The following is a 14,957-nucleotide window of genomic DNA, read 5'->3' on the forward strand; positions in this document are numbered from 1 at the left end:
AAAAATAAGTGGGTTTTTCAAAATCAAAACCGAAGAAAGAAATTCACAACCACGGTATAAGGCACGCCTAGTGGTGAAAGGATTTGGGCAGAAGAAGGGTATTGATTTTGATGAGATTTTCTCTCCGGTGGTGAAGATGTCCTCGATACGGTTAGTATTGGGATTGGCTGCAATTATGAACCTAGAAATTGAACAACTAGATGTCAAGACCGCTTTCCTTCATGGTGACTTGGAGGAAGATGTGTATATGGAACAACCAACTGGGTTTGAAGTTAAAGGTAAGGAACACTTGGTTTGTAAGTTAGAGAAGAGTTTATATGGGCTGAAACAAGCACCAAGACAGTGGTACAAAAAGTTTGAATCATTCATGAAAGATCAAGGGTATCACGGGACGGCTTCAGATCATTGTGTTTTCGTTCATAAATTTCCTGATGGAGATTTGATTATACTTCTACTTTATGTTGATGATATGTTGATTGTTGGCCAGGATGCTAATAAAATTAGCAGGTTAAAGAAGGAACTAAACAAGTATTTCGATATGAAAGACTTGGGTCCAGCAAAACAAATTCTTGGCATGCATATCTCTCGTGATAGGAAAGCTAGAAAACTTTGGCTATCACAAGAAAGATACATTGAGAAGGTTCTAGAAAGGTTCAATATGGACAAGACAAAACTAGTGAGTTGTCCATTAGCCAGTCACTTCAAGTTGACTCGTGATCAGTGTCCATCAACTAGAAGTGAGAAAGAAGAAATGGAGAAAATTCCTTATGCTTCAGCTGTAGGAAGTTTGATGTATGCAATGGTGTGTACAAGACCGGACATTGCATTTGCAGTTGGAGTAGTAAGCAGATTTCTTGCTAATCCAGGCAAAGAGCATTGGTTAGCAGTGAAGTGGATTCTGAAGTATCTTAGAGGTACGTCTAAAGCTCGTATATGTTTTGGTAATGATAAGCCAGTATTAGTCGGTTACACAAATGCAGACATGGCAGGAGATGTAGACTCTAAAGGGTCCACATCAGGCTACTTATTTACACTTTCAGGGGGAGCAGTGTCATGGCAATCTAAATTACAAAAGTGTGTAGCTTTATCTACTACAGAGGCAGAATATATTGCCATTACAGAATGTTGCAAGGAGATGTTATGGATGAAGAGACTGTTAGAAGAACTTGGTATGAAACAAGATAATTATGTTATTCATTGCGACAGTCAGAGTGTCATCCACCTCAGTAAGAATTCTAGTTTCCATTCAAAGTCCAAGCATATAAATGTGAGATACCAGTGGATCCAAGATGTTCTTGAAGAAAAGGTGTTGAAGATCGAGAAAATCCATACTGAAGACAATGGTTCAGATATGATGACAAAACCATTACCCAAAGGCAAACATGAGCTATGTAGCAGTGTTGCAGGTTTGGGGATGGTAGGTCCCTCTTCATAAGTCGGGAGGGGGAGTTTGTTGGGGTCCCTCCTTATAATTAAAGGACTCCTAGTTGGAAAGGATTCCTAGTTTGAATAGGATTTCCCTTATTCCTTATTTAGGGAGAAATAGAAGTTTCTATTTTTAGCCTAAAAAGGAATCCTATTCCAACTAGGAGTCCTTTAATTATAAGGAGGGCATCACAATGGTCAATGGGTGAAGTCTCTGGATTCAAAGTTTTCAGACAATCAACATATAGTTGAAGACAATGTTGGAATGGGATGAGCTCAAACATATAGTTGATAGGGTACTAATATTTAGAAGCACTAAATTCTGCCTTCATTTCTTTAAGCAGCTTATTTTATGACATGTCATGTGACATATTACTAACATACAATTTTAGGGGAGAATGTTTTCAAATTTTCATCTTCGATTAGGTTAGTGTTCGTTATTGTTATCAAGACTATCTGAATTACTTAGACCTAGCAAAGGAATAGGAATGTCCTAATTAAAGAAACACATTTTTCCCAATCGAAAAGAGAGAGAAGCTCTGACACCGATTAGAGTTCCGGCGAGAAGATACGGGTACTAAAACAGAGATTGGATTCGATCTACTCTGCTCGGGCGAGGGATTAGAGATGGAGATCAGGGAGTAAAACCAGGTTGGGAATATCACAGGATGTGGGCGGTGGGTCAGACGACTTTTTCTGGCAGGTAAGAAATTTGGGGTTTCGGTGCTGGCGAACGGAAGAATCAGCATCCTGGAGTTCGGGAAGGAAAAGTCATGGAAAATATCCCTTCACGAGGAAGGGGTGGTGAGTCTTTGCCGGTTTTTGGTTGATGTATCATCTGCACGTCGACGATCATAGAAAGCAAAGAAGATGGGTTTTCTTAGGGAAGGGTCAAATCTTTGGATATGGGAGAACATGCTGAATGTGCGAGGGCAATACATTTGGGTGCACAGGACGAGAGTCGGATTCAATGGAGCCCGATCAATCAGGTTTCCGGCAGCCGGGACAAAGGAGGGTTGGTCTTGCTTGGCAACCATGCTGGGTGACGTCATGTCTAAAAAGATGAGGTGGATGGGGAAAGGGGCAGGCGCAGAGGCGAGAAGTGACGGCTTCACGAAATCCGAAGAGCATCGGATGCATGCAAGAGAGGGGGGCATGGATGTCTTGTCGCCGCCTGCCCGTTCGGTTCGCATTCCCGAGAAAGGATATAAACCATACTTCCGGTCTCAGTCTCCTATTCTCTCTCCTACTATACAGTACGCTCAATCTTTCAACTCTAATTTCTGTAAAAAATCAACCACAACCATGGCCGTCGTAGGAAATTGAGGGATCTCATGGGCAGATACGCTGATTTTGGAATTGAACCCGCCGGTCGACGTTTGGACGGGAGTAAGGAGGGTGATAAATAGCGTCTTGGGGTCGACTGAGTTCGACATTCTTCCGTTCAGAATGGGGAAAGCCGTGTTGCATACCACTCTCAACACGGATCACCTCTGAGAACTGGAAGCCATAATGATCGACGAAGCAGATGCCACTCTCTCCGTCCGGAGTTGGGAGCCCACATGCAATGCCTTGGTTCAAAGAGCAAGCGTTTATGCAGTCAAGTTGTTTGGATTGCCGTTCCATCTCTGGTCAGAACAAATCTTTGTAATTCTGGTAGAAGGGGTAGGGACTATCTTGGCCATTCACGAAGATACTTCAAAGTTGAATAACCTGTGGTATGCTTCGATTATAGTTCTGGTAGAAGGGGTAGGGACTATCTTGGCCATTCACGAAGATACTTCAAAGTTGAATAACCTGTGGTATGCTTCGATTATAGTTCTCTGTGAGAAGGAAAAATCAATACCAGTGAACCAGGAATTAGTCATTGATGGAGTTTCTTTCATTATATATGCGGAGGTGGAGTCGCTCTCGGATACTGAATCAAATGTATGGCAGGAGATGTTTCCTCCTATAAGAGTCCCAGTGAGATTACCCAGGAACTCGTTCCCGATCCTGCGCAGGATTACTCGCCCTGTCATTGGCAGTAGCTTGAACTCCAATCCTAATGGAGCTCCTTCGGTGGGGGTTGTTTTGGAGCCGCGGCGGGTTGTTTTTTGGCTTTTAGCTTAGGTCCCATCCTGATCCGGCCATATGGGGCCTGTTTTATTTTGGAGCTGGTTTTAGTTCTCGTCGTGGGTGGGTGGGTGGGTGGGTGCTGAGTGGCCGCATCGCTCCTCCTCTTTGGTCGGGTTATTATAGTGACCTCTGTCAAGTCTTTTTTGTATTCTCTTTTTAGTATTCTCTTTTTAGTTCTTTTATAATATTAATTCAAGCTATTAAAAAAAAAATTACTTAGACCTAAGTATACTGTATACCTATCATTTGACCCATTCGTGATTTTTTTCACTGTTCAATTTCTTTTGTAGATAAAAGTGGGCTTATGCCTTGGATTTTCTATTTTCATCTTCATTTTATTGTACTTTTTTTGTTTAAGGTAAACTTCATTAGACAAATGTTGTTGGTCAACAGGAATACTCTTTATTCCATATATTTAATTTCGCAAATGACGACAAGTAGTTCGAGGTATTTGATAAATCCACACAATATTGAAATTAAAATCTCAAGATGCAATTCAATAGTATTTTGATCGGGCTCAAACTAGTGAATTCTAAAGAGTAAACCGTGTTTCATGTTCTAGTTGATAAACAATTCATAGCATGGAACTTTGGTTTACGAACAAATCAAAGTTCTTATAATTCTTTTGTGGATCAATTTTATATTTTTCCTAATTAACTTCCATGATCTTGATCCTTTTGAGCTGATCACATGTTGAAACTATTTGTACAGGTCATGTAATAGTTTGTTCGTTGAACTTTTAATACTATGCCTTAATTTCGCTAACTATCAAGTAATCCAAGAAAGAGCTTAAAAGCACAATAATGTATGATATTTTATCCATGGTGCCCCCAAACAGAATGTAGTTTTATCTTTTTGTAAGAATTGGTTTTGCATCTCCGAATATACCGCAGGCGAATATACCGCAGGCGAGGAGGGACAGACGGAATAGAAAAGAGATATGGAAACAAGGAGAGGAGGGAGAGAGAATGCCATCCTAACTTGTCGTCTCTATTATTAATGCGAAGGGAGGGAGGGAGCTTGGAGTGCTGAAGAGTTTTTTGTGTCAAACAAGTGAAGAAGGTGAATGCCGAGCAATCTATGGCCGTAGAATAGCTAGGTTCTGCGAGAATAGTCCCTCCCACACAGGGGAAAAGTAATCTAGTAGACTAGTAACCAAGAATATAATGTCTATAGGTCCTTTTCACTTATTGTTTTGAGGTGGATGCCCACAAATTTACCAAACGCATCATCATAAGTCTTTGCAGAGGGAAGTGAAGATGAGTCCGAGCATTCAAAAGAGCGAAGAACAATTGTCATTGGACAACTAACGCTTCAGTTGAGGATATGGAGGGTTAAGTTTAGGAAGTTCGTTGAGTACAGAAGTATTAAGTTTATACACAAAGAAGTATAGAACATGTAAACCTTGGTCCTTGGCAAATACTACAGTCAAGAGAACCAGGAAGATAGAGAAATTAAACACAAACATGGGTATCAAATTCACACGTAATGAACCCAAAATCAAGGGTGAGTATTTGTTGGTGGTCGGACTATTTTTCTTTCAGTGAGAGCTGATCATCTAGCCAAGACTTCGATCAAGTAGGTTTACTCTGGTTAGATGTGGCCCAATTGGGCGGTTGACCCGTTTATTGGTTTTAACATAGTGATTGTATAAAATGCAAATTTTTTCTTAAATAACAAAACAGAGTGGGTTAGTGCTGACTGGGACAAAATAAATACTAGGTAGTGAGTTGGAAGCTGATTTGGACATCCACATCTAGATGTTGACTAGACATCCACGTAAACATATGATAAGGAGAACCTTAATGTTTTAATCTTAACCATCCGTTTCATTCCAACTCATATCCTGACCTTTCAATATGGTGTAACGTTATTCTGGGTAGCTGAACCAGAGCAACATCCAGATACTCTTCACCCAAATATTTTCGTCTTCATCTTCTCTACCTTTCCCCAACCCTAACGCCTATCCCCCTTCTCCATCTTCAATTTTCAACCCCCACACCTCATTGATACCAGCTTTCAATATTGATTATTTCTCATCTTCTCTTTCTCATCTCTTTTCTCATTTCTTCCCTGCCTTTTCTTCTTCCGTTACACATTGGGCTTCACATCATGAGTTGCTTTGTCTTCCAAAAAAAACTGGTAAGAAATATTTACATTGTTTCGTTTATAGTGGTGATCACTTTTTTCGTCTTTGATGCTAGATTACTATATTAGGTTTTTTGTTTAATTCTTGTTGAAAATTTCTCTGGCTTCTTTGAAGTTTGACATTTTAGGGTTCTTGCTGAAAATTCTTTATTTTTCTGGTGTTCTTTCTTTTTCAAGTATTGATATAATTTTATCTAATGTGTTTGACTAAATGTCCGAGAGAAGTGAAGCTTCTTGTGAGGTTTTTTTCTAGATGTGGTTCTGCATATCTTTTTCTTTCTTCGTTATCTATCAAAGACTTAGAAGTTAACGAAGAAACTTTTGATCTCCTTTTCTTTTTTCCAGATTTCATCAGACCTTAATGATTTGAAGGCAAAAAGTGATCTTCTGAATATCCTCGTCACCAAAGTATGCTTCTTTATCTCTCTAAGTACTTAGTTATTATCTATCTAAAACTGTGATTTTTTTGTATGAATTTAGTTTGTATAAGGTGTGGCTTGGGGTTTCTTTTATTTTTCAACAATTAGACAAGAATTCTCTATATTACAGGACTAACCTACAACTATACTAGCAAATCTAAAATGCTTGAGTGTGTTTTAGAGAAATCCACTTTGTTCTAAACAGTAAATCTATTACACAAAATGCTAGAGTGTTCTGAATATCCTCCTCAGTCTCCCATTATTGTTCCCCATCAATGGACTTTCCGTTGATTTATTTTCTAGAAATCCATTACATTCGCGTCCTTCAAATCTCACACCAAAAATTCCTTCTCAGTTTGTTTTTTGTTCAAAGGGATTGAAGATCGAATTTCAAGCGTGTCCTTAGGTCTATCGTCTCTCACTGCGAGTTAAGGTAAAATAATTTATTTAGCCTTAATTTTCTCAAATTCACCTCAGAAACTTAAGTCTTGAATTTCTTTTATATTGTTATATCAATTTCTTAGCTTGTTAAAGTTTTCGTCAGTTGCTACTTTTAATGAATCCTTGCATTTTGTGTACCCATAACAAACTTACTGGACAGGAGTGCAAGCTCAATTAAATGGGAAGTCAAATACTTTATCAGAAGGAAAAAGAAGGTCATTTACATGCTACAACTGCTTTGAATAATTGTCAAAATCATTTTTGTTATGTTTAGTTGGATAAGTGAACTTCATTTCACATAGGAGAGGAAAACGAGTCAGTGGAAAGGTGCAAAATTGAATTATACATATATTTTCCTATTTGCATTTTGCTTCCTTCCTGAATATACCCATTTTAGATGTTTTTAGAGAATTAAAACTTGTTATCAAGGTGTTTGATAAAATGCTTTAGTGATACTTGATTTTTCAGAACTTTGAAGTTTATAGATTGCTTTAGTACAATTGAAGTTACTTGAATCATGTACTGTTAATCGAGGTGATAGGCTTGACCGTAACATCAATGAAGAAAATCGCATCATGAAGGACTTGCTGGTCGCCTGATCCTCACGAGTACGCTATCATTGGAGGGCAGGGAGATGCAACAGGAATCCCTGTCAGCATCGACACAGCGAACTGCCACTGGCATTGGAATTGCACAAAAGCGATCACACATACCACCCAATGACGTGAACTTTTTAGCTTTATTTATTTATGAGACTTATAACTTATTTGTGGCTTGCCTTAATGATGCGTAGTGTGCAGGTGTGGTTAATCTGGAAGGTGATGTTGCATGATTAGTGAAGGACCATGGGTTTTTGTTGCCATTTTAAATGTAAACAAGGCAACTTGTTCATTGTTTGACGTTTCTAATTTTTTGTCGAAATTTCTGGAGTTTAAGTTTACCTATTGTTTGTCTGACCCAATTTTCTCTTGCTTCATTGTTGTTTTTGTGAAAATGTTGCAGGCATGGAATGCTCATCTTAACACATATCTCAGCCTTAGTGGGTTTACTGGACAGTTATGACCTGGTCGCGGGTAATGAGATGCTTCTGGCTGGTACAATGGTATGTTCTTCAAATGTCAAAATTCTTGTCTATAGTGGTATCACATTTTATTCTTGGATTTATCTAAATCCAATTTTGACATTCATTTTCATTTTCCATTAACGGGAATTAACACGAACTGTTAGGACAAAAAATGTTGTACATGTGACTTTACCATCCCTTTTCTTGCATTTACCAAAGGAACCTCTGGAAGGAGATTTAGTTTCTTCTTATGTTTTGGTTTGCAGGTATGGTTATACATTGTTGGTATTGAGAAGGACTACTTGGATATTGTGGTAATCCTTCTATAGATATAATAAACTTATTGTATACTTAATATTGAAGTTTCTTGTAATTGTAAATATACTACCCACCCTAATCGATCTGCATTTATCCATCTCCCTGATGCTTTTTTTTCTTGCATTTTTTAAAAATTCACATTTATTTTCCATTATATTTATAATACTCTATTGTAGTTCTAACGCATAAAGTGCTCAATGAAACTTTTATACAATTTGTTTCTCTTTTTTTATTTGGTTTTAAACTTCTAACTCAGAATATCATTTTGGATCAAGACTTCTATTGAAAATTTCGTGCTTTTGTCCATCTTTCATTCAACAACAGCATCCGTGCCGGAGGCACGGCTGATGTGGCGTGAAAATGCCACATTTAGGTCACTTAACTTTGATTAGTTAGTTCCTTTCGGGTTATATTTCTAATTATTTATGTGTTTTTATTGCTAGGTAGCTTATTTGGGGTTTGGCGTGTAATTCGGAATAAAGAGAGCGAATTATCACATTTTCATCTTATGCGGCAAAAGGAAAGAAAAGAGCACCAGGGGTATTTTGGTCATTTTGGTCAAAATCAGAAGTCAAACAACAAGTGAAGTCAATGACGAGTCCGACGGTGAAAACGGAAGTCGATTCGGAGTTCGGACGGAGAAGTTGTGAATGAAAGAAGCCGAGGTTCGGTCTTGAAACAAGGATTCTATGAAGGCACCCCCCTTGGTTTTAAATGTAGAGACAAGATGAAGGCACTCCCTTGTTTTAGAAAGAAGCCCAACCCAAGAGCCCAAAGAGGAAGAGAATAATAGAGAACTTATGAGCACCCTCTCTTTGGTCCAAGTCAAATGTTCTAAGACTTAGTCAAGTTTGACTAAGTCTAGGGTTGTGTATACACAAGTGAGAAAGAGGGGTCAAAGAGGAGGCTACTATTCATCATCATCTTCACCAAGCAAGAGAGGGAGAAAGGGGTTCTAGGGTTTTTTGTTCTTTAAGTTCTTGAGTTTGAAAGAGAGGGAAAGAAAGAGAGAAGGAAGGAGGAGGGCCGGCCAAGCATAGGCCGGCCAGCACACTAGGCCGGCCTAGCTTAGCCGGCCGAGTTGCTGTCTTCACAGCAGCTCCGGCTGCTTTCAACAGCAGCTCGGGCTGCTTCCGGCAGCAGCTCTCGGGAGGAGGAACAGCAGCGACCAGCAGCTACACGGACGGCCAAGGATGCGTCAACAGCAGCACGGGACAGCTAAAGAACGGCCGAACAGCAGCTTCTCCAGCACGAGCAGCAGCTTCTCCAGCACGAGCAGCTCGGGATCTGGCCATGGGACGCGCGCATAGCTCGAGACGGCATAGGAGCATCACGGGACAGCAGCTGCAAGCCGGGACAGTGCACATTTTGGCCAGATCTTGTCTTGACCGGAATCTTATCTTCTTTGGCCGGAATTTTCTAAAGTTTCCGGCCACTTTCTTGGCCGGAAACCTTAGGGCTTTTGTTCCCCTCATCCTTGGCTAGCTTCTCATGCGTTTGATTTGGTTTTGAGCTATAATTTCTAGAGAGAGAAAGCTTGAGTTAGGGTTTAATGGTGGTTTGTGATAAATGGGGAAGATGATGGACATTGATATAGGGAATCCTTATTTTTGCTAAGGGGAGATCGGCTGCACCTTAACTATTCAAATTTTCCGACGAACCTAGCCTTGAACCACATTGGAAAAGGGAGATTTCTCATCATCTTCTTTTCATTTATTACTTATTCACCATGTTAGCTAAATCAAGTGTGTCGATTATATGAGATGAAATGTGATGAATTCGTGATTATGTTTAATATGATTTGATGTTTTGATTATAAATTGATGCTCATTTATTTCGATTATCGTTTTGATCGTATTTTCATGTGTCTTGTCAAGCACTTCGCATAGTTAATAGACGAAACGAAGTATTCGATATCGATCGTAGTCTGAGTCATAATTTCATGTGTCTTGTCATGCACTTCACATAGTTAGGCGACTAGACGACACTTTCGATGACTCGGGATTAACCGATTTAGACGTTTGTTTGACTAAGTATGATCTTCGGATATGCGTAGTACTTAGAGACATCTACTTTAGGAGTCGAATATCGATTTTACCTTGACACATTAAATCGGACTACACATAGTCGTCGGTTTATCATTATCATTATGGATTCCCGGACTTCGACACCTCTCTCACTTATTTGTTGCCCGAATCGACTCTTGTTGCATCCCGACTATTGTTTCTCCGAACTCTTCTCTCAAATCTCTCTCTCCCTCTTACATTGATATTTTAGTTTGTTTTACTTACTTTATTTCCTTATTGCTTATTCGATTATAAACCTCACATTACTTTCTTTTATTTCCGCTTTTGTTTAAGTAAGCCTTTAATATCTAGACCGAGGGATAAGACCCTTCGATATCCAAATTACCTTCCTATCCTTGGATCGATCCCGGCTTTGCCGGATTACTACTTGATACCTCCGCTTGGGTGTGCAACCTTTTCGGGTGCATCAAGTTTTTGGCGCCGCTGCCGGGGATAGGTTTAGTAGTTTAGATATCGATTACGTGTTTTGTTCATTAGCTTAGTGTTGTTTGCTTACTTGGACGTTTATTTTCTTTGTTTTTTTTAGTTTATTTTTAATTCTTGTTTTCTTTGAGGTACTTATCCAAGGAGCTTTAAAGGACGAAAGCAAACAAGTTTGGGGATAAAAAGGTAGAGACAAGAAAAGGGAAGAGGATCCAATTGTGGTAACAAACGCCACCTCTAGTATCGTTCTCTAACTTTTACCTATTTGAGCAGCTTAAGTGCATTTGCATCTTGTCTATTATTGATAGTTGTAGTCGAATTGAACACTTGTGATTGCTTGCATTTTTTTTAATTGTGCTTCAATGGATGTTAATGGGACTGATAGTTGGAATGATGGGTATGAGGTTCATCGACCGCTTAGAAGTCTTAGGGACTACCTTGAACCTAATATGGCTAGCATACCTTCATGCATCATATTTCCGAGTAATGTGTGTAATTTAGACATAGACCCTGAGATTATTCCATTACTTCCTATATTTCGAGGCTTAGAGAATGAAGATCCATATTTTCATTTGAGAGAGTTCGATGAGATTTGCTCGATACTCCCAATCAATGGAGAACTTGAGGGAATCGCTAAGCTCAAATTATTTCCGTTTTCATTAAAAGAAAAGTCAAAGATATGGTTTCATTCTTTAAGGCCTAGGACTATAAGAAGTTGGGATGAGATGACTAGGGTGTTTTTGAAAAAGTTCTTTCCCGCTCATCGAACCACCACCTTAAGAAGAGAAATTATGAACTTTGAGCAAGACAAAGAGGAGACCTTCTTTAGGTGTTGGGAGAGATTTAAAGACCTCCTTCTCGCATGTCCACATCATAACTACGAAACATGGAGGGTCATCGGATTCTTTTACGATGGCTTGACTTCCAAAATGAAACACTTCGTGGAAGTTATGTGCAACGGAGAGTTTATGAGTAAAAGTCCTAATGAGGCTTGGGAGTATCTCGACCTCTTAGCGGACAAGGCCCAAGATTGGGACACACCCGTTAGGATTGACGAAGATATAGCCGAAGGAAACCATTACTCAAAAGGAGGCATATGCTTTTTCAAGGAAAATGGGGAAGCACATGATAAAATTTTCAACGTGTCTCGGAAAGAATTTACAGATATGCATGATGGTGATTTAGTGATTGATAGTGTTTGTAGCATTTGTGCAAGTCGAGAACACCTAACGGGTGAATGCCCTACTATTTCTGTTTGTCGAGATGTCTCATTAGGATGCACAAATGTCGTAGACACGTATATGAAGCCCGTAGGTTCAAGGAGTGATGCCTTTACAAATGATTATGAGAATCTTCAAGAGCCCTTAGTTGGTGTCACTTATGCATCTCATCATGAGAGGACTCTTGAAGATGTTTCGAAATCATTTTATGAGGTAGAAACTCAGATTAGCCAAAACACCTTGCACACCCTTAAAGAGATGGAAGCAAAATTGAAAGACATCGAGAAAGGGGTTTCACAACCCCAAACCCCAACAAATCCTAAGGGTACAGGTGAGGGTAATACACCTAGTGCTAATGTTAAGTCCAACTCCATTCTCGAAAGTGATGAAATGATTAACTTAGAGACTCCCATGACGGTAGACATACCCGAGGATCGTACGATTTTTGAGAATGGTGGTGGGCATAACGAGGTTTTTCAGTCGAAATCTGAGTGTAAACAAGTTGATAGACCTAAACCCTCATTCTCTCAACAATTATTGCCTACCTGTGATATATATATGCTTGCACCGGTAGTTCAAAGGGACAATACTATTAATGCTCAGGAGGACCATAACAACATGACTAGTTTGATTCCTGAGACCTTTGTAGATCATTTTGGTGAAATGCATGCCCCCTTTGTTATTTTATCAAACTTTGTTGCCTTGTCGTCATCCAAGTTTGGGGATTACCTCTTATTTTTTGCCGTCTCACGTATAAACCCATACCATTACATTATTGTGAGACGGTTCTTACCAGTTAAAACTTTCGTATGGGTAGACCCCCAAATATTTCGTCTTTTGTTATATGATTGGTTAGTCTATTGAGATGGGTTTGATGTTTGTGGGTATCATCTCTGGAAACCCTCCACGAGACCTAACTCGTGCTCTTGTGAAAGCAAGAGAATCAATGACTAATTGCATGGTTCGATGCAATCGAGTGATCCTGCGTGAGTGGTCATTTTTATGTGGTCATGCTTATGCTTCATTCTTATGTTTTATATTGATGTGTTAGGAGTGTTTCTCACTTGGTATACTTTTGGGACGTGATTCGTTCCAAGTTTGGGGATGACGATGGACTTATCATCAACTTGGAACTCGAATACACAAGTCTTGATAGTATAAATTTTTATCTCCGTCGGCTATGGTAATATCCTTCCACTCTTCTCTTTAACTTATTGTACCTCTTATCTTTTGGTGAGTATATGCTTAGAACATTGAGGACAATGTTAGTTTTAAGTTTGGGGATGGGGATACGACCTTTTGGTCGCATGACATCATGACCTTAGATTTCAAAAGACAAGAGGGTTCAACAAATTGACCAAATTTGAAAATTTTTGGGTAAATTTGGTATGACTCTGGTGGTATTCTTGAGTATGTTGATGCATGTGGTTCTTTCTTGATAAATCTTATGCATACTCTTAGTCTTTTCATGAATGTTAAGTCCTTTGGTGTTGGTGTCTTATCATGTGAGTATCATCTTAAGGAAGAAGGAACACTTCTAAGTGACCTAAAATAGCCATTAGTGGAGACTTAAACCCATGTGAGATATCTGAGCCTTTCTATTGCTTTTGAGTGTACTCTTCCGCGCTAACTCCGAGTAGAATGAAGAGCTACTCAACTTCGCAACTTTCAAAAGAGCTTAGACGATCTCATGAGCTCAACTTCCTTAGCCACTAGGAGTGACATCAGGATAGCGAATAAACCTTACTCTTGTAGTCCATGAAACCCGATAATGGTGTCAACTTTAGGGAAACGGATACTCCACCATCCATTCATCATACTACTCTCGAGAATGAAGACATGAAAAGTAAAGAAGAAAGGATGTGAAAGCAAAATGTGAAAGTAAAGGTGATTTGTTGAGAATACTAGTTGTATTTTTGTTTTGGTGTTTAGGTATGTGTGTAAAAAAAGAAAAGAAAGGGAAAGAAAATGAAAAAGTGAAAAAAAGGAAAAAACGAAAAAAGGAAAAAGAGAAAAGTGAAAAGAAGAGAAAAGAAAGAAAAAAAAAAAGAAAAAGAAAAAAAAGTTTGGTTATATGTGTTATTTTGTGTTTGTGTAAGTGTTATGAAAATAAAGTATTCAATGCAAGAAGTTAAGTTTAAAGGTTGTTTGAGTGTTCTTTTATCGTTGAAGGCGTCGACATTCTCGGGATTTCATCATCTTCCATTCCATCACTTGTATCCGTTTACCTTTAGGAGACATTATTAGAGGGTAGAGTGGGTGAGAAGGGTGAGTGAGCTTCCCCATTCTGTTAGTGGTTATTTCCATTCCTAAGAGATCATTTCGTTTTAGAACTTGATATCCTCATTTAATTTTTGTATGTGTTGAGTTTACTTTATTCCATGCTCACACATGAGAGTGAACCATTAGATTCCATTTTGAGTGATTTCATGTTTAAGAGCGTATGACCGTGAGGCCAAAGTCGAGGCGAAATGTGCTATGACAGGAAACAAAGTTTTGTTACTTTAGACTTGGATGATGCTCATGATGATGGGACACTTGCACTTAAGTATGAAACTATTAGTGAGGAGACTCTTAGCATGCTTTTGTGTTTATTGGTTTTATTCATGTGTTTGACACACTTAAGTCTCTCACTTCTTGATCGTTACCTTATTTGCATCGATAGTTCGACTCTTATGTCTTTTGAAAATCTAGAACTTTGTGGGTGTATTCACTGGAAACCCTCACGAGACGAGACTCGTCCACTAGGGGTAACCTAGGGGTTTAACGGCTTGTTGCATACGCTAAATGCAACCGGGATGCCTCCGAAAGTGAGTTAGGTTTACTTTATTGTCTTGTTTTGTTTGTTGCTCGAGGACTAGCAAATTCTAAGTTTGGGGATGTTGATGTGGCGTGAAAATGCCACATTTAGGTCACTTAACTTTGATTAGTTAGTTCCTTTCGGGTTATATTTCTAATTATTTATGTGTTTTTATTGCTAGGTAGCTTATTTGGGGTTTGGCGTGTAATTCGGAATAAAGAGAGCGAATTATCACATTTTCATCTTATGCGGCAAAAGGAAAGAAAAGAGCACCAGGGGTATTTTGGTCATTTTGGTCAAAATCAGAAGTCAAACAACAAGTGAAGTCAATGACGAGTCCGACGGTGAAAACGGAAGTCGATTCGGAGTTCGGACGGAGAAGTTGTGAATGAAAGAAGCCGAGGTTCGGTCTTGAAACAAGGATTCTATGAAGGCACCCCCCTTGGTTTTAAATGTAGAGACAAGATGAAGGCACTCCCTTGTTTTAGAAAGAAG

At 39.1% G+C, this 14,957-nt stretch overlaps 2 protein-coding genes across 2 annotated transcripts in view; one reads left to right on the plus strand and one right to left on the minus strand.

Moving 5' to 3' along the window:
• The window catches only part of LOC147558703 (uncharacterized), an 87,218-nt gene extending 73,618 nt beyond the window's left edge, over positions 1–13,600 (plus strand). Inside the window, exon 2 of the mRNA XM_086660433.1 lies at positions 10,210–13,600. Within this exon, the coding sequence (XP_086516559.1) occupies positions 10,805–12,526 (1,722 nt within the window). The 5' untranslated portion in view covers positions 10,210–10,804 and the 3' untranslated portion in view covers positions 12,527–13,600. The remainder of the gene's footprint in view (positions 1–10,209) is intronic.
• Positions 1–14,957, minus strand: part of LOC147558705 (uncharacterized) — a 56,528-nt gene that overhangs the window by 33,000 nt on the left and 8,571 nt on the right. The gene's annotated exons all lie outside the window — the stretch shown is intronic.

This window comes from Eschscholzia californica, unplaced genomic scaffold (genome assembly GCF_041429995.1).
Source record: "Eschscholzia californica isolate CP2 unplaced genomic scaffold, dmEscCali1.0.p SCAF_2, whole genome shotgun sequence".
Classification (NCBI taxonomy): domain Eukaryota; kingdom Viridiplantae; phylum Streptophyta; class Magnoliopsida; order Ranunculales; family Papaveraceae; genus Eschscholzia; species Eschscholzia californica.